This window comes from Misgurnus anguillicaudatus, chromosome 2 (assembly GCF_027580225.2).
Source record: "Misgurnus anguillicaudatus chromosome 2, ASM2758022v2, whole genome shotgun sequence".
Taxonomy (NCBI): domain Eukaryota; kingdom Metazoa; phylum Chordata; class Actinopteri; order Cypriniformes; family Cobitidae; genus Misgurnus; species Misgurnus anguillicaudatus.
Window position 1 is genome coordinate 33,004,492 of NC_073338.2, and position 27,898 is coordinate 33,032,389.

At 35.5% G+C, this 27,898-nt stretch overlaps 1 protein-coding gene across 2 annotated transcripts; it reads left to right on the forward strand.

The window, feature by feature from the left end:
* The first annotated feature begins 11,259 nt into the window (after positions 1–11,259).
* On the forward strand, positions 11,260–27,165 carry mkxb (mohawk homeobox b). 2 transcript variants are annotated; one of them, XM_055202756.2, is made up of 7 exons: positions 11,260–11,523; positions 11,673–11,930; positions 13,048–13,198; positions 15,424–15,577; positions 17,593–17,910; positions 25,698–25,731; positions 25,833–27,165. In XM_055202756.2, exons 2-7 carry the CDS (start codon positions 11,758–11,760, stop codon positions 26,026–26,028), a joined length of 1,026 nt encoding a protein of 341 aa, XP_055058731.2. In that variant the 5' UTR covers positions 11,260–11,523; positions 11,673–11,757; the 3' UTR covers positions 26,029–27,165. The 2 variants fall into 2 exon arrangements, with proteins under 2 accessions (XP_055058731.2, XP_055058732.2); XM_055202757.2 differs by having other exon boundaries at positions 13,051–13,198.
* Positions 27,166–27,898: the final 733 nt, after the last annotated feature.

Consider the following 27,898-nt stretch of genomic DNA (forward strand, 5'->3'; position numbering starts at 1 on the left):
ATTCTGTCATCATTTACTTACATGTTGTTATTAACACAAAGGAAGATATTTTGAGGAATGTTTGTAACCAAACCGTTTGTGCAACCCACGCTTTTCTGTTTGTGTCACTGTCACGTATTGGTTACTCAACTTTTTTTTGTCCTAATTTCTTACCATTGTCACTTTTCGTTTAGTGTTAGGGTTAAGTTTAGAAAATATAAAAGAATAAGGGCCAATCTCATTTCTCTGTCTTACCCCTTCCACTTTGTCTTCGTCTTCCCCTTGCCCCTCGAAACCGAGTAAAGGGGAAAGGGGAAGGGGTAAGACAGAGAAATGAGACGCACCCTTAGTCTTGCATCTTTTTTTATAAACCAATACTTTAAGTGACATACTAACGCAAGCACCAAATCTAACCCTAAACCGAAGCGACAATGGTAAGAAATTAGGACAAAAACTCTGACACTGTCACGTTGGTCCATACGTGCCTATAGGTACATAATTTCGTGATATAGGGTTGGTTTGTCAGCCCCATTCACTTCCATAGTATTCTTTTTTCCTACTATGGAAGTGAATGGGGCTCACAAAAGGGTTTGGTTACACACATTCCTCAAAATATCTTCCTTTGTGTTCATCAGAACAAAGACATTTATACAGATTTGTAACAACATGATGGTGAGTAAATAATGACATATTTTAGTTTATATTTAAATCATTTATAAATTTGCATTTAAAAATTTCCAACTGGGTAAAATCTGGGCATTAATGTCTTAAAGGTGGGTCACATTCTCTACTATGAAAAACACTTCAGTGTACATACTGTACAGTACAAGCTGGCATACAGTCGAATATGTGACCCAGCTAAAGTCTGTTTTTCGGATTTACTTTGTCATACATAAAATCATAATGTTTAAAATATTCTGTGAAAATATAACCTTGGTATCTTTAAAACTGACTAAGACCATACAACGATTGAATTCAATGTGAAATCAAACTTTGATGCTCCTAATCTCATAATTGCACTAGATTATTAGACTTTAGTCTGGATTTTACAGACAGGGTCACACATGTAAATAATTTAAATCTACAGAAAAACAAGTGCCTGTTCATACACCCTTTAGTTTCTGTCTGTACAATGATGTTTACCACATGGCCCTCTATGCTGTGAGGTGCCAGCTGCCTCACAAATGTGCCAAAAGCAGTTTGACACTGTAGTCACTACAGACCAGAATTATGCCATCATCATTCTCATCATCTTCAAGACAAACTCATTATCATCCCGACACCTCATTAGGCTCAATTTGGGCCAAATTATACTCTAAACAGGGGGTCATAAATAACAATGATTATAGTAATGAGGGACGTAATTGCAAGTGCAGTTTCCTTCGCGTCTCCATGTTCGACACTGACCCGTAATGTGTCCAATGAGAAACGTGAAATAACAAAGGTTTCATGGAGGCTCACCTTTCTTTTGGATCATATAGTCAATTGGCTGTGAGAGGCATAAAATTGCCTATATCGCTTGTCGACGGAAGCCAGCATGATGCTGAGTAAGATGAGGTTAATGTGCTACAAGGGATTTCTAACCTAAAGCTGAAGAGCAATGAGCAAGCACAGAAACATGAAAAATGAAAAGAGAGACCCTTTTTTTTATAGAAGAAACAAGGTGTGGAGCCATCTAAATAGAGATGAGAAATTGTACACGTCCAAGATTTAAGACGGATTGTATTTGTGACTTCACAACACCAACCAAATACCGACTCTGGTCCACACCGAAAACTCTTGTGTAAAAGCACTCCAAGGAAGCCAGGAACTGGAAGAGGAAACTCTTGACACATCCTTGTGGCTCGAATACATTCAAACTAAATTATCAATGACTGCTTAACTGGCAAACATGACCCAGCTCATTAGAGATGTGAAACTGATGTAGCCCATAAGGTAGAGCAACCGTGTGCTGTATGGTATACACAGCTCTGTGGAAAATCATGTGGCAGGGATACAGGATTTGGACCAGAGGACTGGGTCTGGATGAACATATGTGAGCTATTTGTTGGGTTAATGATGCATTAGTATGAAAATGTGATTGATGGCGAAGTCATAATTATATGATATAGTAACTACAGTGTTCAAACACCCAGGGACTTCTGGGAGTAGACGTGGCACAGAGCAACACATTCACAAAGCAATTCATCACTGGAATGGCACTTCGGGCATTGACTCTACAGGCTTATTTTTCGGTAGATATACCAGAAGTCTGAAGAAATGAATGTGCTTGATTGAGGCAGACTGTTTGAACTTGAGCGTGCAAAATTTTAACAGCATAAATAAAGTTTCCTGTATGATTTCTGTATTATCATATGTACCTCCTTTATTTATTAATCAATTAGAAAATAATATGAGCCAGAATATCAAAGTTCTACAACAAAATATACATTTAGAATTTTATTTGAATCAAAAGATGGTTTTGATGGATAAATACACCAACGCTGAACTAATATCCTAGAATAACAATCTCAAAAAAAAATTTTTTTACTGTATGCTTATTGTATGCTGGAAGTACAATAGTGCTCATTTTATTAAAATACGTGTATGTGTTGTTGGGGCCATTTTTTTCTTAATTTGGCCACAACTTTCTCTGTGTTTCAGCAAATGGAATTATTTTTGGTGACAAATCTTATATTTACACGTATTTTAATAAAATGCTTTGAAATTACCGTGGGCAAATTTACTACCCTTCTGTGTTGTTTGTGGATGGAAAAGCCACTAAATTAAACTGCTGTGAAAATGTATCAGATTAATCAGATTATTACTTTTTTTTTTTTTGCGTAAATCTGTTAATCAACCTCAGTACTGATCAAAACTACCAAATGTTTACAAAAATTACATGATTTTAACTCTTTAATTGCCAAGCTTATAAGTCTCTGATTTGGTGAAATAAAAACCACAAAACTACGATTTTCAATATAAAAAGTGATTGTGGACTCATTTTTGTACCTTTTCACAGTCTTGGAAATGTCAAAGATTAGTAAAAAACATTGGCTTTTGTGCAGCATCAGATTTAATTTTTTTCTCCCTCATTTATTGTTCGTGGCTGTTTTTGACCCATTGACTTCCATTATAATGACATTTTTTTTGACTGCAGGGTCATTACACCTTATTATCATGCATTTTTAATTGTTGGTGGTTTGTCCTTTTGCAAAGAGGTAAAATTTGTCATTTTAACTGTTGATCATCACGTGGCACCATTAACCCTTTAGTAGGCCTGTGCAAAAACAGAGCCTAATTTCTCTTTTGAAGAGAGCACCAAGTGATATGCTGCAAGTCCTGCTGGAAAGACTGAACACACATGCACACTAAAAGTTAGTTTGATTGTTTAATTCTCCATCCAACTCTTTCTTCGTTTTTAAGGTTGTTTTTGTATTCATGATGTTCATAAATCTGGTGCAGAGTAGATTTTTACAGATTATTTCACACACACACACACACACACACACACACACATTCTGGTTTCCATGTTTCGTGGGGAGATTCTATAGACGTGATGCATTTTATACCATACAAACTGTATATTATATTCCCCTTACCTACCCCATTCCCTAACCCCAACCATCACAGAAAACTTTCTCCTACTTCACATTTTCAAGAAACATCATTCTGTTTGATTTATAAGCTTGTTTCCTCATGGGGACATCAGAATGTCCCCACAAGGTCACAAAAACACTGGTATTCTTATCTTTGTGGGGACAATTGGTCCCCACAACGTGATAATTACCAGGTACACACACACACACACACACACACACATATACACACACACACACACACACACATTAATGTGCTTTTATTATGGAGTTATACTCCATATAACTCATGTAAGCCAGAAATTAAGCTCTGTTTTTGCCCAGGCCTACTAAAGGGTTAATGGTGCCACATGGTAATCAACAGTAAAAATGACAACTTTTACCTCTTTGCAAAAAGAAAAAACACCAACAATCAAGAATGCATGATAATAAGGTGTCATGGCTCTGCAATCAAAAAATGTCGTTATAATGGAAGTCAATGGGGCAAAAACAGCCACTTACAAACAGTGAATGAGGGAGGAAAAAATTAAATCTGATTCTGAACAAAAACTAAAAATGCATCAAGGCCAGTGTTGTTCTGATCTTTGGCATGTCCGGGACTGTGAAGAGGGTTGGGAAATCCAGTCCGCGGTCACTTTTTATATTGAAAATCAGTCATTTTGTGTTTTTTCCCCCAAATCAGATGACATCACCTTATGAATTTGGCAATTAAAGAGTTAAAATCATGGAGTTTTTGTAAAGATTTGGTAGTTTTGATCAGTACTGAAGCTGATTAACAGATTTAAGTTTTAAATTAAAAAATATACATATTTACAGCAAGTTTAACGAACAACACAACAGGGTATTGAATTTGAACGATGCAAAAGGGTTAAAATGCATCTGCAGGAGTCGATGCAAATTTTGGAAGCATTCCGATGTTCTGCACTTGGTTTGCATCATTTGATTTTTTACAGGGAAACTATGAAATCACTTTACTGCCATGATTGTTATAATTCAACCATATCTCACAAAGTCTGTCTGTAATATTACAATCATCTAAACACAGTGCAGTCTTGTGTCAGCTTTAACACACTGTCCTGGCTTATGTTAAACTAGAAATAAGAACAATGATTTGGAGCTCTTATGTGTTGCCATTTGGCATGAGTATTAATTCTCTTCTTCTCAAACACAATGTCCAAAACTTTCGTAGTCATGTACCGTGCTAAAATAAGGTGAGCCCTTAAAGAGAGCCACCTGCACGCGCAGACAAAATTATACCTGTCCCAGTTATTGTCCTTGCCCCCAATACATTTAGCTGCTCTCAAATGGGTTAAAAGAGCAATTTTCAACATAACTTTAATGCAAACACTTTGGAGGTTCAGATACTATTGGAGACTATACTATATGAGTTCTATATGAGGAAATCACCCCTATGAGTCCTATTTACCATCACATTGGGTTGATAGACTATATGACTGGCTATAAGAAAAATCCAGAAAATCATTTATGGTCTATTCTGGGACGTAAAGAAATATGAATACACAACATTGTCTAAGAATTTTCATTGACTGGCAGACTATTATGGTACCAGTGCATCTCTCTATTGGATCATTCCCAAGCTAGCTAATGGGCAAAAGACGCTAACATTGGTATGTCACTGGGTTTAATTTACTCTAATTACTGTACTCTGTGGATATAATTTAACCTTAGATTTATTAGCAAAGAAAAACATATGATGCATAACGGCTCAACTGGGATTTAAACTTTTGTTAGACATGGAATTATGTTGATTTGAGAATGTTTAAGAAATTATGAGCAGACAATATTAGTGCGGCTGGTCACATATGGAAACGAAATTACATCAGGCAAGCTGCGAAAAGCAATGTGTTTTTTTATAGTCTAGCCTTTTTAAACCAGGATTACATCCTTAAGCGCAGCACACTATTTATACATCTCTTTAATATAACAACTTTTCATGTGCCAATGAAATGTTTATGCACCTCAATTATTTAATCTGATTAGATAAGGGTTTTTAGTTATTTATTTATTTATATTTATGCATTTGGCAGAGACTTACAGTGCATTACAAGAAATACATTTTACCAACGTGTGTTGCCTGGGTTCAAACCATGACCTTTGAGCGCAAACGCAATGATTTACCACTGAGCTATACAGGAGCACAGACGCTCTACATTATCATTTACTGCTGCATCTTTTTTTATGTTTCAATTGTTAAATTATTGTAAAAAAAAACTTTTGTTTTTATACACCATTGTGTATGAAATCAGTCCTTCCAGAGTTTTTTTGTGATTGTTGCGGGCAAAAATCCTTGATCTTGCGGCACGTTTCTTAAAAAATGCGATGGAATATGCAGGATATTTATGCAATTTTATGCAATGAAATTGCGGGAACTTGCAAAAATTGCGGGAACTTGCAAAAACTGTGGAAAATTGCAAAAAGTTTTGCAGCTTTTATATGATGTTCACGTCACATTATCACGTCACTTCATAACGTTCCCATGGCAAAAGGGGACATGGCTGCGCTTGTGTGAAGTAAATGCAACATTTTTCAACATTTTCTGCTAAGAAATATGTGATTTTTGCTACGAAAATGCGGGGATTATGAAATCATGCAAGCCCCGCATATTTTACGCACAGAAATCTGCAATTTATGCCGCAAAAGTGCGGCCAATTTGAAAAAATGCAGCCCCCGCATAAATATGCAGACTTTGGCTGATTATGCATTGAATCATGCGATCGCATAATCACGTTTTTCTGGAGGGACTGATGAAATGTGTTACTTAAAGGTGACATAGAATGATTGAACGGAGTATTTATCCTTGTTCTGTGATGTGACATGTAGACAAAAAAATTTTTGTTTGGGTCTGAAATGCCTTAGAAGCTTCCTAAAAACCTCTCTCAGATAGCTCTATTAGGGTGGGGGATTTTAAACAACTGGTTTTGCACCTATTTGGCTCCCCCTACTGGCTTAACTTGCAATCTCATTACTGATTGGCTGACTTTGCTGCCACTCAAAAAATGTAGCCAATTATTTTAAAGTGGAAGGGCAGTGAGATGCCTGTGATGTCATAAGCATCAGTTTTTCAGATTGGGCTGTTTTCTGGTTGACATTTCTAAAAGAGGAATTTCTATGAGACTGAGATGTTTAGCATGTTTTGCACTTTTTGTATGTTTGTGAATGTGGGGAGACTACCATTATTCAACAAAGACAAGGTAAAAATGGTTTTTCATTCTCTGTCCCCTTTAAAACATGAAACGTGAAATCTGCAACTTAGTTAAACACAATATTCGTCCAAAGTCCAAAAAAAAAGAATTTGACTTGCAGAATTTTTAGAAATAGCAAAAAACTTGATTTTGACTAATTAAAGGCAAAGTGCACAATGGTTGAAAAACGCTTTGGAAAAGGAGACGGGCCGACTACCAAAACACACTTGTGACCAATCAGCAGTAAGGGGCGTGTCTACTAACCGACATCCTTGCCGGGGTTGCGTATGTGTGGGGCGGGTCTATTAACAGAAGGTCCAGATTCTATTGGGGTAGGGGCGTGTTTGTTTAGGTGATTTCAAATATCAACATTGGCTTTCAAACATTGTGCACTCCGCCTTTAATTGTGGGTATAAAAACAGAAATAAACTAGTATATATACTTCTTCACAAAAAACTACTGTTTTACTAATATAACCTTGCTCTCCACATTTATCCTTCTTTATTGCTTCTGTTTAATTTTTGTATTCATTGGCATCACTGTCTTATCATTCAAAGAGAGATTTTTGCTCACCATGTAAATGTGGTATAAATGAACATAATTTGCTCTAAAGTCTTGAGGGTAATTCTTCAAAGGATTTAAATGAAGGTTTAATACTGTACAGCTATCAATTACTTAATGAATTACTTCATTCTGTATGCGGTAAATGAGACTTCCTGCTCCCGGCTAAAAGTAATTTACTTTAACTGTACAGTGTACGAAGGTGAGGAATCACTATAATTTCTTTACCTGAATGGTGCCGCAACTTCATGTGCCAGTACCAATTAAATTTTTATGTCAAAGCCAATGACAAGGTAATCTGTATGTCTGGCCAGCACGGGGGGAAATGTGATCTGTCTTGGCGTGGTGCATATTTAGATAAGGCATGTGGAGTTGGTTACAGAGGGTCTGAGACAGTGCAAGGCTGTAGCAAAATGCTTTCTACAGACAGACAGTGATAGTCAGCTTTGACCTAGAGCTGCATGAGGATACCATGATATATCAGATCCACTGTTGCTGTCTTAAAAAAACAGCAGCTGCCCATTCAACAAAATAAATGAAACTGCGAAAGCAACCTCTAACAATTGAATCTAGAGCAGCTATAAGGGACCAAACACAAATCACAGTGAAAACATAATATCCCACCATCCATTGGCTTTTTAAAGGAAATGTACTGTATGTAGGTTTTCTAAATCAATACACTATAATATATTTGTATATTTAGGAAACATGCTAAGTTCACATATCTGTTTCTCTGAAAAAAAATGTTGTAGCTAGTTATTCTCTTTTTGACCGCCTTCCGGTCCGGAATATCTGTTTTTGTTTTGGTCTGTGTAATCATGCCCACTGCCAATTTACCTAATGGTGTATTTCGACAGCTCGGTCGCAAGTTATCACGGATGGTTAAATGAGACCGCAATGGCCCATAAATGGCCCCGATGGACACAACCTCCGAAATGAGCTGCAGATTGATTTATAAAAACCACACAAGCGGGTTTGTAGTTTGAAGACAACAAAAAACATTGCAAATGTAAAAATTAGGAGATAAATGTTTGCTTTACATCGTCAATTTTGCTCTTGTATGCGTTTGGCAACCCGAAAAGGAGTCAGGGTCCCGCAAGGCACTAGCTTTCTCGGACTAGGAGAAATTTGTGTTTCACAGACGTACTTTCTGTGATTTTCATCCAGCATGAATCAGAAAGCCATGTTATTTTCTCACACGTAAAAACTCCAGAGCTGTCAAATTACCTGCTGTTTTTGCTGTCTTCTGAGAAATCCTGTCAGAATGTGATGCTTTTTTTAGCCTACGTGCAATACTATACAGCTCTACGCACGCATCTTCTGGCTGTTGAGCAATATGGATGTAGGTGGATGATAGGTATGATTTCGGTCGTGTGTTGAAATTTTTCGAAAATTACTGCAGTCTTAAATAAAATTAAAATAAGACATGGAAAGAGATTTGCGTTGAGTACAAAAGCAAGAAATTAGCCTAACCTGTTCATTTAATGGGCAAAGTTGTTAGATTGTCTCAGTATTGCGCAACTTAAGAGCGAACAGCTCAACCTGAACCCGTTCCTGCTTTTGTGTGTGAATAAGGAGGATTCGTGTAGCTAACATCAACAAATGTGGTTTCGAGGCTATCGCTGAGAGAAAGGGATTTATGATGTATGTTGCCATGTTATGTGCTTGGGCTACTGGAGAGGAATGTGCTGTCTGCTTTAAAGTGTCATATGGGGATGCTCTATGCGATTAGAAAAACTAAAACTAAAACACCCCTATTTGAGAACATCTGTGCTCAGGTCTTTAGTGGAAGTCTACATTTCTCTAAAGCCATAATAATTTAAATATATATATTTCCATAAAAATAACATTTATTTTTAATGCTTCGCTTGTGCATTAAATCTAGTTGGAAATCATCATAATTAAACTATAGTAAAGTAAGCCTATGGCGGTTGTTTTTTTTTGTGTGTAGATTTTCAACACTATATTTTATTATTAAAGGGGACATATCATGAAAATTTCACTTTTTTCATGATTAAGTGCTAAAATTGGGTCCCCAGTGCTTCTATCAACCTAGAACATGTGATAAAGGTAAACCAAAACAAAATATGTCATGAAATATGGCTCCCCTTGTGATGTCAAAAGGGAATTTTATTAATATAATATTATAATAAGATAATAATACCGCCTCTTAATCTGCACTATCCAACCATAGCACTGCCATTTAGTGCAGAGAGAGAGAACAACCTGATCTCACAAAATACGTGAAATATTCACGCATTATTTTGCTCAGTTTTGCGTGACATTGTCACGTATTTCCACCATATTACGTGCCCCTGCCATGACTTTCTTTTCCGTGACAGTTTCACGTAGTGGTTACTCAACTGTTTTTCCTATTTTTAAACAATTGTCGCTTCGGTTTGGGGTTAGATTTGCTGTTTGCGTTAGGATGTCACTTAAAGTATTGGTTTATACAATTTTTTCATATGCTTTTTAAACCATCATCACCTGACATTAGGGTTAGAGTTGGGTTTGGGTAAGGATGTCATTTTATGTAACAGAAAGTTGTTCTAACCCCAAACCGAAGCAACAATTGTGAGAAAATAGGAAAAACAGTTGAGTAACCAATACGTGAAACTGTCACGGAAAAGAAAGTCGTGGCAGGGGCACGTAATATGGTGGAAATACGTGACAATGTCACGCAAAACTGAGCAAAATAATGCGTGACTTTTTCACGTATTTTGTGAGATCAGGCTGGAGAGAAATAATTGACACTACTGGGTAGCCTACTCCAAATTAACATCAGATATGCAGAAACAGCATGTGTTATGGGAGCTTTAACAACTGACTAGGTTAAGCAGAAAAAAATTGGTTTTATGAATGCACTGACAGGGGGCCCCTCACATAGGTTTGCTTAGGGCCCACAGCATCTAGGACTGGCACTGTTCCCTATCATGACGTATATCCGAGTGAAACAGCTTCTGAAATAAAATTAAAAGGTAGGGCTGGACTTGAATTTCGTTAAGTGAGAATTGATTGGATCGTTGTAAGTTGGGTCATGTTGCTATTTGCAAATTGCTGTGATCTTTTCCCAGGCCCTGCCCACCTGTGACCGGAAGTAATGAAAGGTCGTTTGGAGGAGGGGAGGAGATTTGCGTTTTTGGTTAATGATTATGAGGCACATTCATTTTTTTAATAATGAAGCTCACAGATAAGTCATTTTATAAAAAAATACCACAATATTCCAAAAAAAATTAATTTTTCAATTTCAATTTCATTGTGACAAAGGTTTTGACATTTCTTTCTTACCCTTTTATAGTCTAAAGTGAATAACATTTTTCCACTACAAAGAAAATTTTGTGTAACAGAGAGGTTCTGTGTACATTTAGGTTCTTCATGGAACCACGCACCGACAATTTAAGAAATGTTTAATTTTTAATACGTTCATTAAAAAGTCACCGAATAGTGCATAAGTGACTGATATTTACGTGTCCCTATGGATAAAGCATTGCGTTCGCAACGCCAACGTCCTGGGTTCAACCCATAAGGGAACAAAAGATGTCTGCAAAATCAAATTATGTTTACCACGCAGCATTAATTGATCATGTTTAGAAAAAGGCCAAAATTTTTACGCATCTAGCCAGGTCAATACAAAGTTTAAATCGCTATAACAGACGTGTTTCATGTGACATATCAAGTCCACAAATAACTTTTCACCTCAGCACAGAGCATGAAACATTAAGATAAAAAGCGGGTCATTTGCCTTTTCGCTCGAAGCCAAAAGGTCCTAATTAATTACCAGTGCTGAGATGAGTTTCCACAACGCACCAATAAAAATGCTTTCCATAAGATAAGTCAAAAAAGTCTGCCTGAAAACTCCCCTGAGTTGAGTTTGGAGATCGTCCAGCCCGCTAACAGCCAGATGCGCACAGTAGCTAAACGGAGACGAGACCGCCAGACTCTCTCACCTGCAATGCGGGAACACGCATACATCATTTTCATGTTAACCTGTGGGCTGTAGTTAAATGTCTGGGAAACTCGAGAGGGTCTGGATATTCAGGTTCCGGGGTGCAATTCTCTCTAGTGTTGGTTGATATAGTGGGGAGTCAGACGCAGTTTCACAGTAGCTGAGCGTGGTGCTGTTGAATATGAGCAGAAGGGATGGAGGATACTGGGCACCACTAAAATAATGCCGTTGTAAAAGGAGCTAACAGGATATATTTGTAAGTGCGGACATTTCTTTGGCTTTTATACTATTTAATTTACGCTAAAGTGCTCTATAGTTAGTTTTAAACTTTTTTCCTAAATAACATAAAAATATGATGGAAAAAATCAGGTTAAAAATTAAAAGTAACCTCTCATTCGTTCACAGGGGAATTAATAAGACAACATTTCGGGCATTCTTTGGAGTTTCAGGATCGTTTTGGCACATGGCATTTATTTAAGCGCGCGCAGCGATGAACACGGTCGTCTTCAGTAAGTTTGATCACCTGCGCTTTGAGGATGGCGGAAAAAGTGTCGAGAGGACAAGCAGAAACTATTTAGAGGTGATCGATGGACAACATACAGATTTACTGTCAAGCCACAAAGTGATGGATGACACCGAAGCTGTTAAACACAGGAGAAATGGGTATGTAAGACTGCGATCCATTACATAAGATTACAGTGCACGAGACTGATTATATACTGTAGGACCTTTTAACCAGTCTCATTTTTAATGTGGATAACAATAACCTACAGTACTCTGAATGGACACCGGCTTTATTTTATTAAATATTTTAAAACGTGCAGTATAAACATATTTATGCTTTGTTTATTTATTTATTTATTTATTTATTTTATTTAGACAATAGTTGTTGTAATGTTTGTATAGTATGTATATGTGTATTAAATATATTATGTTGATCAGTTTGTTGATGGTTGTATGATTTTGAAAATTGTTTAGTAGTGGTGCTAAAGAACAACATATTGATGAAGGTGTTCATGTAGATTGGGAATAGTTTGAAATTGTATTTGTATTAAACTTGATATAGGAAAATTTTTTATGTACATGCTGCACTGACAACGTATAAAAACACCTAGCGTAATTTTATATTGTGTATACTTATGCACTGCAAAAAAACTTGGTTTTGCAAGTCAATTCAACTTACTTTTTAAGTTTTGGCTTGTGAAAGTTGACAACTTGTAAAATCAAGTTGAAATTGTTTAACTTAATTTTTTAAGTTACATAAACTACTTTGACAAAAATGCTGCGTATTATTTACAGTGTGGAGGAATACGATCATTTAGCAGTTCATGCATTACTTCTCTTTAATGTAAAGATATGTGTTGTCACACATACTGTACAATCCTTGCACTTGATCCACAGTGACATCTGCTGATTGTTTTGGTCTTTGTGCTACATTTCTGTTTGGACACGACTAACATTTCACTTGAACATGTTTTGTCCTTGCTATTTTCGCCAAAAGGTTCATTACCTTCTACAGCACTTGTTTACGACATCTGATCTCATGTACAATGTTTGGAGTACACTGACAACACAATAAATTGTGGTAATACAGTGTGATGAGTGGTATGGTAGTTCTGTTAAGGTTTGTAGAAACTAGAGCCGCAAAGTAATTGATGGAAAATGTTCCAGGTTATATTCAGATTAATGGTCAATCAGGATCTGGGTTTTTTAGTGACTTAAATGTTTACATTTGTGGCCCAGTCTTACATCTTTGGCTCTCTGTGGTGTTTTTCATTAGCAGCGGTGGAAAGATACGGCACAAACGGCAGGCCCTGCAGGATATGGCTCGACCCTTGAAGCAGTGGCTTTATAAACACAGGGATAACCCTTACCCCACCAAAACTGAGAAGATTCTGCTGGCTTTAGGCTCGCACATGACCCTGGTTCAGGTGAGATCAAAGCGATTCCTTACTCTGAATTACAGAGATCCTGATAGCTGTAACTTATTTGATTTGCTTTAGTTTACTGTTTCTGAAGCCCAGCTACAACATTACATTGGCAGAACAAGCGATCTTGTGTACAGACATAATGATAAAATGAATACCTTGTAATGCACTGTAAGTTGCTTTGGATGAAAAATGTAAATGTACATCACGGTGAGGTGTTTTTTAAATGGATTAGTGGGTTGGATTTGCAAAATACAGCCACAGAAAAAATTAGGGGACCACTCCAGTTTTCTTTCTATTCATCATTTCTATGTGTAGTGTCACCATTCAGACCATTGTCTATTGAATTCCAACAATTATTTGCAATATTCAAGATCTGATTTCAATTTGAAGTAAATAAATGCAAATAAAAACATTTTTTTGTACGAATTTGGCAGAAATGTTATCGGTATAGACGGTTTCAGCAGTAACAACATAAACAAGCGGCTGTCGCGGTCCGCACGTAACTTACGGTAAACTCCGCTAAGAATAAATAACAACAAAGTCCTTTAAACGTAGTTTATTTATATAACAAGCACATAGATTACCTAAGAAACCAAAACATTTGTTATTTCTGACGAGGCATTTGTTCAAGAGATCAGTTTAGCAACTAGTCAGATCATTAAAAAAACGAAACCGGAAGTAAAGTTCGGATCCAGACGTGTATCGTGTCAGCGCACGTGCGTCCGATGAAACGGTCTATAGGTGACAGAAGGAAACAAAAATAATAACTTTACGTAAACACATACCTACTAATAGTAAATTTAGAAAAAAATGAAAATAATCTTGAAGTGGTCTCTTAATTTTATCCGTGGCTGTATATTGTATGTGTAATGTATGGGATAATGTATATTTTGTTATCGCAGAAATAAGTCTTGACCGCGTGATCAGGAGGGTCTTGTATCACACTGTTGGGGCTTATTTTGCGATAACACCACCAGACCTGGATATATATCATATATAGACCAGCAGTGTACATTTAACGCTGGTGATTTTGCTGTGGAACAATGTAAATGTTTGTATATTCATTGGTCAAAAACAGGAAAAGATGTAAACCCCTAAATTTTGTGACGTGCGAATGTGCACGTTGCATATAATTTCAACCAAATGTTTTCTGTCACTCTAACTGTGACCCGCATCCCAGTTAGAGAGGAAATTCCTCTGTCATGTTGTATAAACCATCTGCTTTCGGGGCAGATGACTTGACATTATGTTATTTGTTGGTTCGACTTGGAATTCATTGGTCCATAAATGATTGTAAACTCTCCAGGCCCAGAAAAAAATCTAATCAGCATCAACAACATCATGTTCCCTCCATCAAGCTTCACAGATGGAAAGAGGTTTTAGTGTTGGCATGCAGCGTTTAGTATTTTCCAAACATATGGCACTGTACAACTATCAAGATATTCAGCCTTTATCTTATCGGTCTATTGATCAATGTTCCAGTAGTGCTGTAGAGGATCAGGATCTCTTTTAAAAAAGTGACACAGGTTCATAAACACATACTGGACGTTATCAAGTGCAGAAGATGCTTGCAGATCTAACTATCACAATAGCCTTGCATGTTATCTAATAAGTATTTTTGCAGGACATTCAGTCCTAAGAGTATCAATTGCACTGAATTTCTTTCATTTGTAAACTATCACAGTGATTATAGACTGATGGAGAGCCAAGTCTGGAAATTTTTGCGTAACCAGTCTAGTCTCATTAACATCAACAGATCTCTTCCTGAAGCCCTCTGACATCTGTGTTGATTGATTTATATTGCAAATGAGCATAATCCCCTCGTGAAGAGCAGGCTTTGAACAGGTCAATGTAAATAGCTGGAATGCTCCGCCCACCTCACCTATTTCCAGTATTCTTGAGGGCTACAACCTTTCTTAATCAGGGATTTAAAATGTGAACCATTGCTTTAAGAAGGCAATAGCACTGCCAGTTCAAGCACGTGTTGTTTGTTAAACAATGCTGTCTGTATTTAATAATGTGACATAGATGAAAAGTCTGATATAATTTTAGAAACAGCTCATGCAGAAATCCAGATCATTTCCAAAGTTTGCCTGAAAAAGAACAGTGTGACTGTGTATTGCATCATTTTGACTATCGCATTAAACCATTAATCGTGAAACTGCAATAAAGATAAACTAATAAGTGTCCCCCAATAAAACAGTTGTGCTTTTTGTGTTTTTTAGGTCTCAAACTGGTTTGCGAATGCAAGACGTAGGCTCAAGAACACAGTTCGACAGCCTGACTTAAGCTGGGCTCTACGCATTAAACTTTACAACAAATATGTACAAGGCAACGCAGAGAGACTCAGCATTAGCAGTGATGACACGACATCAGACGGTATGGATTATTGGTTTTGAGATGACACATAAAGTCACTTCTCATTTTGTATAATATACAGTACTGTGCAAAAATCTGAGGCCACCATGCTAGAATTAGATTTGTTGTTTTTGCAATGTTATAGTGATCATGTATAATTATTTCCCAGTTTCTTTAATGGAATACATCCAGAAAATACAGGAATAATAAGAAAAATGTGTCAAGTCCCCTTCCACTTGAGCAATAGGAGGAAACTGCAGGATCTCTTAAACCTAAATGAAATTAAGTACTAATTTCTAATTTTAAAGAAATTTTTTACTTCATTCTCCTCAAAAACGCTCAAGATGTGTTCAGTGCCAAGAGAGGTCACACTAAACATTAACGATGCCTAAAGACTCCATTTAGTCCTGAATTATTATTTTTTTGTACATATTTCTTGTATTTTCTGTTTTTATCTTAATAAAATAGATTGAAAAATAAATATGGATGGACATTAAAACTTCTAAAACAACAACGCCAAGTCTGTTGGTGATGGCCTAAGACTTTTGCACAGTACTGTACATTTCATGTACCGCATTCCGGACTATAAGTCGCACTTTTTTTCATAGTTTGGCTAGTCTTGCGACTTATAGTCAGGTGCGACTTATATGTCAAAATTAATTCATACTGACTAACATGAACCAAAAGAAAACATTACCGTCTACAGCCATAAGAGGGGGCTATATGTTGCTCCTGTAGCCTACCCCTGAAAAAATCTGTTAACTGAAACATTAACTTAAAGACAACGGAGAAAGACTTAACAAACAAAATGCCCAAAATTTTTTAAATAAATGCGACTTATAGTCATGACGCATTTTTTTCACTGATGTGACTTATACTCCAGAGGGACTTATAGTCCAGAAAAATACAGTATATTTGTGACCCTGGACAATCATAATGATCTTTCATGTGAAAGAAATAAATAAGCTTTCCATTATGTTTTTTTAGGATAGGATAATATTTGGCCGAGATACAACTTTTTGAAAATCTGGAATGTGAGGGTGCAAAAACTGTAAATTAGGGCTGTCAAAAGATTAATTGCGATTAATCGCATACAAAATAAAAGTTTGTGTTTGCATAATATATTTGCGTGTGTATTGTGTGTAATTATTATGTATATGAAGAGTTTCGTTGCAAAACAAGATAACTCCTTTTTTTTATTTTTCAAAAATCTCATTTTTTTGTTGTGCATTCCAATTAATATCAATTCAACTGCAGCTGGTTTGTTTTGATTTAAACCTTCATAACTTAAAAAATACAGCTAAGTAGCACCATAAAACAAAATAATAACATGATAACATAATAATAAACATGTTTTGACAAAAATATTAAAAACGGATTTATCTTGTTTTGCAACAAAACTCATCATACATAAACACACACAAACATTTAAGAAATTTCAAACACATTTTATTTATGTATATATTTATAAAATAAAATATATAAAAATCTAAATCAAATGTAAATGTTTATTTATATATACAAAATAATTACACACAATTCACACACACACATATGTCCCTGTTTTATGCAAATACAAACTTTTATTTTGTATGCGATTAATTGCGATTAATCTTTTGACAGCCCTAATTTAAATATTAAGAAAATTGCCTTTTAAGTTATATTTGTGGTAGGAAATTTACAAAAAAATATCTTTATGGAAAATGATCTTTACTTTTGACCCATACAATGTTTTGTTGGCTTTTACTACAAATATTATGTAAAGAATTATGCAAGGACCAAAAAACAAACAATGTAACATTTTAGTAGTCAGGCTTTGCCTAAATTACTTTTATGTAACCTTTTTGGCTGTGTCCTCCTAACCAACTTTATGAGGTGTATCCTAGAAGCTTTATAAACACTAATAAAAAAGTTCTGCGGCTCCACTGGCTCTTGACTATCGGTGTATCTGTTTCTCTAATAAAAAATCAAAGCCACAGTAAAGAAATTAATTATTAGTCAAAGTCTTTTCATCTATATAAATCTTTGTTCTACAGATGGGGAGAGCCCTTTGCTAATGCAAGCCGGTGAATCAGACTTTACTCGACCGTCACACAAGGGTGTTATTCAGGACAGCCGTGGCAAAGGGGTGGGACAAAGTGCAGACCCCTCGGTTTGTGATGACCACGTCTCTCCACCAAAATACAAGAACAGTTTGTTGAACCGCTATCTAAACGATTCCCTTCGCCATGTAATGGCTTCCGAAAACGTTCGGAAGAGGAATCATTCCGGATCATTTAGCTCCAACGAGTATGAAGATGATTTACTCTCACCTTCATCATCAGATGCTGAAGCTAACTTCACCTATCGTACAGGTAAGGGATGCCACAAGTCTCCTTTGAATCATTTTAGTAATGCAAAATTATATATTATGGGCCAGTCATTTCCTGTCATTAAAACTCATGGGGCTAAATTGGTACAAATTACTTTTCTGATGCAATGTAAATGAACGACTTAGTATTTATTCACTGCTCAGATTGCTCTGACTAGCTCGCAGACTATCCTGAATGTATGTTAACACTTAAAATTCGTGATCTTTTGTGTTAAAACAATATAACCAGGAGCAAGGTAAAATAATTGCAGTGGATCTTATTAAAGTTAATGAAGATGAATGTAAAGCTTTGGTTTCCTTCATAGTTTGGTTAATGGAAAGTACTTGGACTCGGTTCTCTTATAGTCTATAGGAACACCTGCTGATGTCCCATGAAAGCAAATGCTTTCCAGTGTTTCCAAAGAAATTGAGTCTAATACATCATTAACATAATTCCACTTCAACTTTTCATGATGTTGAAGTCTCTGTTTGTTTTGCCTCTGTGCCCTTTTGGATAATACTGGGAAAGTTAAGGAATGTTCTGGATTTTATTATTAAGAGGACTGCACTAGTGCAGCGCAACATGCAGCTTCATATTTTCCAGTCAGACAGGCAACAAAACAATGTTAACATTTAAATAACAGCACTGGTCACAGTTAGAAGATGATACAGTACATAACAGGTGTTATCTTGCATGTTTTGCAATCCACAAAAGAGGCATAATTTTTTACCATGAGGCATCAGCCTCTATTGTATAATCTGAACAGGAATACTGTAAACATGCTGCTAACCAATATTATTTTGTTGACCTAAGTATTTGTCTAAAACATGTCCAAATATTGTCCCAGCCTTCCAAACAGAGTCATTTGAACAAACAATTTTACATTGAAAAATCGTTTGCGAATTCTCAGCAATGCAGCTTTAAGAAATGGAGTTGCTATAAAGATTTGGTGGTGTTATGGGCTTACAGTAATATTTTCTTATTACTTATTAGTTATTAGTATTGTTAGTACTGTTACAGGCTTGTGTGTTGAGGTCTGTGTGCATCTTATTTAGGATTGCAAAGCTCAGGAATTTTGGAAATATAGTTAGAAACTTACAAACTGTATCACATACAAACATTTGCTTCCTCGTTTTCATCAGTCTGCCACAATTCCCATATATTCCTGTGTAATTTCAATGGAATGTTTTCAAAATTCCCATAATTTTGCAACCCTAATCTTATTATAACTTGATTTTAATGTATTTGCCTCTCAATGTAATATATTGGCTAATTTTCAAATATATATATATATATATATATCACTGAAAAAAATGATTCATTGAATTTAATACATTTTTTAAGGTGAGTGGTTGCAATCAATTTTTTAAGCTACATTTAAACAAAAGTTTTATATTTTATTTTACTTTACTAATCTTTTTTGTTTAAATGTACTTTAAATAAATTGATTGCAACAACTTACCTTAAAGAAATTGATTAAATTCAATGAATATTTTTTTTCAGTGTATACTTCGACTCGCCTGAAAAGTCCGCTCCCCTTCTCCCTCTCATAATGGGAGAGGGAGGGTGTTACTGCGCCGAGTCGAAGTACTCCCAAAAGTGCTATTACGCCATAAAATATAGTTCCTCTTTTAAATCCGCTTAGAAAAGCGCTACGTTTTATTTTGTACCACCAAACTTGCTCGTATAACTACTCGTCTTAAATAGGAAAAACGTTGATGTGTTTGGTCACTTCTAACTTTATCTCTGATTGGTACCATTGAATGAATGGGGCTAAGCTAAATGCTATCGAAGTGTCACAGCGCGCTCCAGCACTTACGTGCACGCACACAGATGATAGAGGGATGTATCAACTCTTCTTAGTTAAGGTAATAACATAGTTTAATATTGAAAATGAGTATTCCTTTAAGGTAAGTGGTCACAATCAATTTATTTAAGCTTTAAACAAAAGTTTTTTTGTTTTGCTTTGTTTTATAATTTTTTTTTGTTTAAATGTAGCTTAAATAAATTGATTGACCACTAACCTTAAAAAATTGAGTAAATTGAATGAATCATTTTTTTTCAGTGTGTAGTGCAGAGATCAGCTCATCTGCATTTAAAAGGACACACCCAAAACCGCACATTTTTGCTCACAACTAAAAAGTGACCATTTTACCAGGTTATAAGAAATTATCTATTTGAGCTAAAACTTCACATGTACTCTGGGGACACCAAATGTTTATTTGACATCTTAAAAAAGTCTTGTGAAATGTTCCCTAAAGAGAAACATCTGAGAGACAGGTATATAAGGAAACTGCATTAAAGTCGCACTGAAATTGAAATGAAAAACTATGTATATATTTTTTTATATTGTGGTATTATTAACAAATGAGTTATCTGTGAGTTTCATTATTTTTAAAAAATTTGTGTGTGCTCATAATCTTTAATCAAAAATGCAAATCTCCTCCCCTCCTCAAAACGATCTCTCTTCACTTCCGGTCATATGGTATGGCAGGTGGGCGGGGTCTGGGAGAAGATCGCAATGATTAGCAATTAGCAACACGACCCAACTTCAAACGATCCAATCAGATCTCGATGGACAAATTCAAATCCAGCCCTGCCTTGTTTCATTTCAGAAGCCGTTTCATTCGGATATACGTCACCACAGGGAAAATTACCTGATAAGGAACACTGTGCCGTACACGGTACACCCCCTCTCTTGCACGTGAGGCTGCATTACGTCATTGTAACTTTGAAGCATTAAATCTTCAAAATATACGGTCATGCGGCACATCGTTGGAAAGCTTAGACTTTCGGGATTCCATTAAGCGCACACACAAAGCATAATATGATTTTAGTAGTCATAAAACTGTAATCTAGTTGTTAGTTACCTGAACCGGGCGGCGCCGATTTAGGATATTTACTTACCTTCAAAATCTTCCCTTTATCCGCTTTGGTGAAATTGTACAAAACAAATTGTTCATAAATCCCCAAAAGTCCAAGGAAATTGAATATCTAAGCCTTTTAATCCAAAACGATTTGTTTATCTCACAATCTTGACGTTTCTGACCGAATTACGATATAAATAGTGTATACAATTAGTTCACTAACGGACATTTGTTCGAATCTCACTTTTTATTCACGATTTATAATGAATATATTTGGATGTCACGTTTATTGTGCAACGTCTGAGGAACAAATACGCCCCCTTGTGGAATTTCAGCCGTTCCATAAGAGGATAAGGCAATCGCTACTTCCGTTTCATGGCGACTTTAAGTCTCATGAGCTAAAGTATGAAAGAAGAACCTCTGAGCAATAACATTTTATTCTGGACACAGGGCTGGAGGTACACGTGAGCTGGAAAGTTAAAGGGATGGTTCAAAATTCTGGCATCATTTACTCACTATGTTGTTACAAACCTGTATAATTTTTTTGTTCTGATGAACACGAAGGAAGATATTTTGAGGAATGTTTGTAACCAAACCACTCATGAGCCCCATTCACTTCCATAGCATTCTTTTCATCCTTACTATGGAAGTGAATGGGGCTTATGATCAGTTTGGTTTCAAACATTCCTCAAAATATCGTGTTCATCAGAACAAAGAAATGTATACAGGTTTGTAAAAACACAAGAGTAAAAAAACGATGAATTATAAATAAATAACTGAAGCGGGACAGCAGCATCATTGAAACTTTCATTGTTGATTCTTGTGCTGTATGATTTGCTGTACATATTCTCCTTCACTCATTTTATATTATGCTGTCTATGGTAAATGCCATTGTTTTAGTGAAATGTGTCTGTGACCTCAAGATGAAAATCCACTTCACATCAATCTCATAAAAGAAAAAGTCAATATTTTTACATCATAACTCCATTATGCTGTTTAAAATGGCTCATATGTTCAGCCACTGATAGCTGTGAGAATGGTGCACAGTAGACTGTGAAAGACTTTTAAAAGACACAAGAGTATATTTAAAAAGCCTTTGGCTATTACTGAGGTCACAGCTGGAGGCAGTAAGTTCAGTGTTGACTTACAAAACAGGGTGTTTTTAGGAGTGTGTGAAAATAAGTCGGTCCTTGTTTTTGTCTCAGAAGAAAACCGGTTCTTTAAATTGTTGAATGTTTGATTTCTTTAAGTAAAACCAACATGTGAAATGCTTGCCGCCTAGATTGTATTGCCACATCTTAAATATTTTCAAAAGATGAAGGTATTTAATTTAATATATCCATTTAAATTCAATCAAAAGCCACATTTGCTTGAAAAGCACAGCCTTGTTTATTTACATATAGGCTTAATATTTGTGATCTCATTTTACAGTCTGTGTGTTTTGGTTTATAATCATGTCTTTAACCAAACCAAAGCAAATGATGTTTTTCTAATTAATTAAATTAAACCAATAAAAGTGAATAAATAAAGACAAGAAACAACCAGTAGCACAAAGGAAATGGGGCCACATGATTTATTAATGGCTTATAGTAGTTCTTGGCACAGCTGCTGTTTGAGAAATCTGAGTTGGAGATGTTTTAGGCAAAGAATTTTGAAAAAAGTGTTTTGTGTGCTTGTCGTCCAATTTTCCTCTCGTAGTTCCCATAAGGGAGATTTTTTCTTACTGATCCGAAGGCTTTGAGCAAATAGAGAGGCAGGTTCATTTCATATCATGTTGATATGCAAAACAATGGATGTTATTCATTTAAACTCCAAAAGATGACTGTGAACATACGTGTAGGCTATATTATTCAATTTTATTTAGATAGCGCTTTTCACAATTGTTTAATTGTTTTAAAGCAGCTTTACATTAATAGATGGAGGAAAAACACAGAAAAATCATAAAACATAAGCAGCAGAATACAGCGGTTAAGATTAACTACTAGCGAGCGTAGTAATAATGTAACATATGTAAGAGGGTGCTAAGTTAAACCAATGTCAGCAGACTCCCCAGGGATTGAAAAACAACCCTAGGAGAAAACCCTGTGGGCGAAAAGTCCTAGGAGGGGAAAAAACCTTGGGACAGAGCCAGACATAGGATATATTATATAATAGGTAAGATTTTTTACAGTTTTATGGGGATTAAAACATATAAGATATATAAGATATAACATACTGATAAGTAGATTAGATGGCGGCAGCTGGTGGTCGTTGGTCTAACATTGGCTGGGCATCACGTTGGTCCATGGTCCATGATTTGTCTTATAAAAAGATGCAGCATAAGTTTTAAACAACTTACTTTTTTAAGTTTTGACTTGATAAATTGACAACTTGAAATTGTTTAACTTAATTTGTTAAGTTAAAGTAAAATAAAATGTTGATTTGATATCATTTTTTATCAATCTCAGTTAGTTTGAACTGTGCTCTCCAATCTAACAAAACATTTTTCCTGTCATTCATTTTGCATTGATGGCAATGTCAAACATTCTTAGGGTGGGTTGCACCAACCAGGATTAGGCATAAATCTGGTTTAAATCAAAGCTTATTTAATAATTCCGTTGCACCAAACTTTAAACCTGTTTAAAAATAAACATTTTGATCCAGGTTTAAATCTTACAGTAAATCTAGATCATCTTTAATCCTGTTGCTCCATTACTTTAAACTCTGTTTTAAATCTCAGTCAGGGATTAACTTTAAACTTGCATATGAGGAGGTTTAAATATGGTTTTTACAATTAAATGTCTGGCTAAATGATTAGAAACACATACCGCGAACATGGTGGGGTTATTCAAAGATGGGTTTATTATAACGTCTCAACACAGTGAGTTTGGCGGCTTAAAAAGATTATTAACATCACCGGTGACAGCTACCGATGTTCGTATGTGCTCCTCTGTCACACGCGCTCCAGTCAGACGAAGGACAGTGAATGAACGGACACACGGTGGCGCTTCATGACAAATGCGTCGACACATCTTGTTCATTATATCACAATATCTGAGCTTTGCAATATTTCCTGTCACAATATTTCTTGATCTGTTAATTGTTTAAAAGATTGTCAAATGTTTTTATTTGAATCAGACCTTTAGATTAGCCTACCGGTGTATGTAGGTGATTTATAATACAAAAATGACATTACCTTTGCTTGCATAAACTGTTTCTTTCCTTTTTGAATGACAACGTCAACATTGTTGCTGTTTAATTACACCAGAAAATTCAACATGGCGGACAAAATAAAACGCAGATGAAGGATTTAATATAGTTTAAAGTTTTAATCTCAGATTTGTTAATCTGCGTTTAAATTTAAATGGTGCAACACAACTCGAATTAAAATTAAACTGAGATCAACAAACCCTAGATTAGCTCTAAACTCTGCTTAATTTAATCCTTGTTGGTGCAACCCACCCTTAGCGTTTAGATGATAAATAATTGAAGAGCTCAGATGCAAAACGCTTCAAATCAGCTTAATCTCCACTTTAGGCCAATCAGAAATACCAGTTGAATAGCAAAATCTATTAAATGCCACATTGAAGTCCTCGAAGTGCACGGAAGAAGAATTGGATGAATGATGGCACACGTATGTCAAACTTCATGATTTTTTTTTACCATTTACAGAATACATTAGTATAATATCCCTATTTTAATATTCAATTTTTCTTTAGATCAGCTTTATAAGCACGTTTGCTTTTTATTTCCTCTACCTACAAGACAGATGTTTAGTTGCCTATGGCACTGCCATTTAAATTGGCAGTTGCATATAGGAAAAAAGTAAAAAGAAATATGCACAAAAGAAAGTGCAATAATTTAAAAAATGCAAATGAGTCGCAGAGTGGTGGAATAAAGTATCTGTCTCTGACACACAGCAGATATGCTTTTTCCATCTCAAGAGCGCAGAAGAAGTGTAATTGCATTTGTTCTGGCCTGGAGCGCATGAATGTGGCTCCACTTTCTCCTCTAAGCTCACCAGACACCCACTTATTCACCCATGTACATGCACACTTGAAATGCACTCGTGAAAACATATTTACACATTGGTTTCTTCAATGTAAATAAAAAGTAGCTCGGGGACATTATATTTGCAGATCTGCTAACTTTGGTGACTCTTTTAAAAACGACTTTTTTAATCAACTTGAGTTTACAATTCAATTCAACTTTATTTTTATGGTTTATAGCAACTCCTCACTGTCAACAAATTTTAAAAAATCAAGGCCCTGGGAAGTTTTTGAAAATATACATACATGGATACAGGCATTAAAAGTGCTTGAATCTATTTTATGCAAGATTTTTTCTAGAAAAAAATCTAAATTATTCCCTGTGTTGTGTAGGATAATATCATAAATTCTAGACTTTTTAAGCACACGTGCTAAACTGTTCGCTTTAAATGCTTATATCTTCTGTATGCAAATGTTGATTCATACCAAAATGCTTTTTTGCATAGTTGAAAACGTCTCGGGTTATGTATATAACTGTTGTTCCCTGAGAAGGGAACGAGACACTGCGTCTCCCTTGCCATACTTCCTGCGTCCCTGTAACACCGTCTTTGGCAATATTTCAGATAGAGATGTACTTCCTTGCTCCCGTGTCACCCTGTCTTTGTCGTTAAGCCTCACCATTAGTTGAATTTGATATACACATTCAGACGCACTGACCCCTGGAGGCGTCCTCAAACTGTCACTGCAGTGACGCAGCGCAAGTTCCCTCGAAATGGAACTGTAACAATGTATCTTAAAATGTGTCCCCACATTAATCCTTGAATTTGAGGGTATTGGACCTGGAGAGTCCTTGAAAGGTCCTTGAATTTGAAGTTAACTAAGGTGTGGGAAACCTGTTGTATACATATTCAGTTTATACCTCATTTGATGAAACTGTACCATAATGTGTTTTCAGTGACGTTGGACTGTGGCACACGCCTGAGTGAGAGGTAAACATTTCTATATTGAATTTATTATATTGTGTACGTTTTCTCATGAACATTAACGATGTAAATCCCAAATTAACCGTTTCCTTTCAAATTGACAACAGTTGTACCTGTAAAGGTTGTGAACATGGAAACACTAAGACCTGCTGGAAAGAGCTTCATGCTGCGATGGCTCTGACAAACCTGGCCCAAGGAAAGCAGAATGCCGTACCAGGAACCACCAGCTGTATCATCCAGAAGTCTTCCCATATAGCAGAGATTAAGACTGTCAAAGTGCCCATAGAACCCAGACATCAGTGACTAACAGACTGAATGTTAGTCCTATAAACTGCACCAGGCCGTACTTGCTAAACGACTACCTGAACACTTGAGTATGTAGAGTACATGCAATAATTTAGTTAGTATCTACAACTGACTTTCCTGAGAGGAAAAATTTATGTTGATTGACCGGTGTGCCTATTTTTCTACAACTGTCAAATGGGAATGACAGATTTGCTAAGATGGATTTGTTGCAACGGTGACTACCACTGAACACAGAAGCACAAAACTCTTGTTCTGCATCAACATCGTTTCTGAAATGTTTTGTCAGTGGCTAAAATGTAATATATTCACATATTCGATTTTTCTAAGTTATGTTGGTTGTAATGTTAAAGGTGCAGTGTGTAAATTTTAGCAGCATCTAGTGGTAAGGTTGCGAATTGCAACCAATGGCTCAGTCCACTGCTCACCCATCGCTTTTGAAACGCATAGAGAAGCTACGATAGCCACTACCAGAAAAATGTCATCAATCGAAGACAACTTAGTAGAAAAATTTGTCCATTAAGGGCTTCTGTAGAAACATGGCGGAACAAAATGGCGACTTCCACGTAAGGGGACCCTCGTGTATGTAGATAAAAACGTCTCATTCTAATGTAATAAAAACATAACGGTTCATTATAAAAAGGTCTTTATACACCCCTAAAAATATAGTTTTGTATATTATTTTGCATTTCTGTCAAGAAATTATTTTAAAAATTGCACACTGCACCTTTAACTGACACAGGATTGTTGGCATCCTATGACAATGCTATATACATGTGGATTCTTGTGTTTACATAGGTATTGCATATAAAGGCAGGGTTTTTTTTCAAAAGTTTTGAATATTTTACCCAATGAGGGAATTAGCTTTTGGTATGGTTGGTCATGTTTTGGTTAAAAAACCCTTGCAATAAGTTCATTTGGGTGACTGTGACATTTAGTATATGAAACATTGACTGAAATTGGTGTTTTTTTGTTGTAACACTTAGTTACACTTTGACTTGGCTCTATTTTAAAATAATGAAAGATTTAAAATAGTGCTGGGCTAAGATTAATCGCATACAAAATAAAAGTGTGTACTATGTGTAATTATTATGTATATTTAACCACACACACATACATATATTCATTTCAGAAATGTTTATATAATTCTGTTTTTTTAATTGTTCAGAAATCTTGTTTTTTGGTTGTGCATTCCAATTAACATCAAATCAACTGCAGTTGGTTAGTTTTGATTTAAACCTTCATAACTTAAAAAATACAGCTAATTAGCGCAAAAAACAAAATAATAACATGATAACATAATAATAAACATGTATTGACAAAAATGTTAAAAAATTGATTTCTCTCGTTTTGAAACGAAATATATATATATATATATATATATATATATATATATATATATATATATATATATAAATTTATTTATATATCATATAAAGTATATAAAATATAAATAAATATATATACACATGTAAATGTTTCTTAAATACGTACATTAATGTATGTGTATTTATATATACATAATAATTACACACAGCACACACTCATAAACTATGCAAAAAATCACTTTAATTTTGTGTGCCATTAGACTTTGCCCAGCACTAATTTAAAACATTTTTTATTAGTATTCACTATATTGACGAAGAAGCAAAATCGTTTACAATTACAATTTTTTTTTTGAAGAATAAGCTACAATTGTATCCAATGGGCAAATAGTTTTACAGAAATAAAAGTACAAAAGTTGTCACTGGGACAGTACCCTTTTAAAATGGACACCTTTGTACCCAAAAAGTGCATGTTAGTACTTCAAAGGTACATATTGGCAGTTCAAAGATACATGTTTGTACCTAAATGGTACATATTAGGACCT

Bases quoted from the DNA above. Each gene is read 5' to 3' on its own strand.
- mkxb (XM_055202756.2), top strand. From the start codon at position 11,758: ATGAACACGGTCGTCTTCAGTAAGTTTGATCACCTGCGCTTTGAGGAT. The intron at 17,911-25,697 runs GTAAGGGATGCC...ATGTGTTTTCAG, and splicing joins TAACTTCACCTATCGTACAG to TGACGTTGGACTGTGGCACA. The intron at 25,732-25,832 runs GTAAACATTTCT...AATTGACAACAG, and splicing joins GGCACACGCCTGAGTGAGAG to TTGTACCTGTAAAGGTTGTG.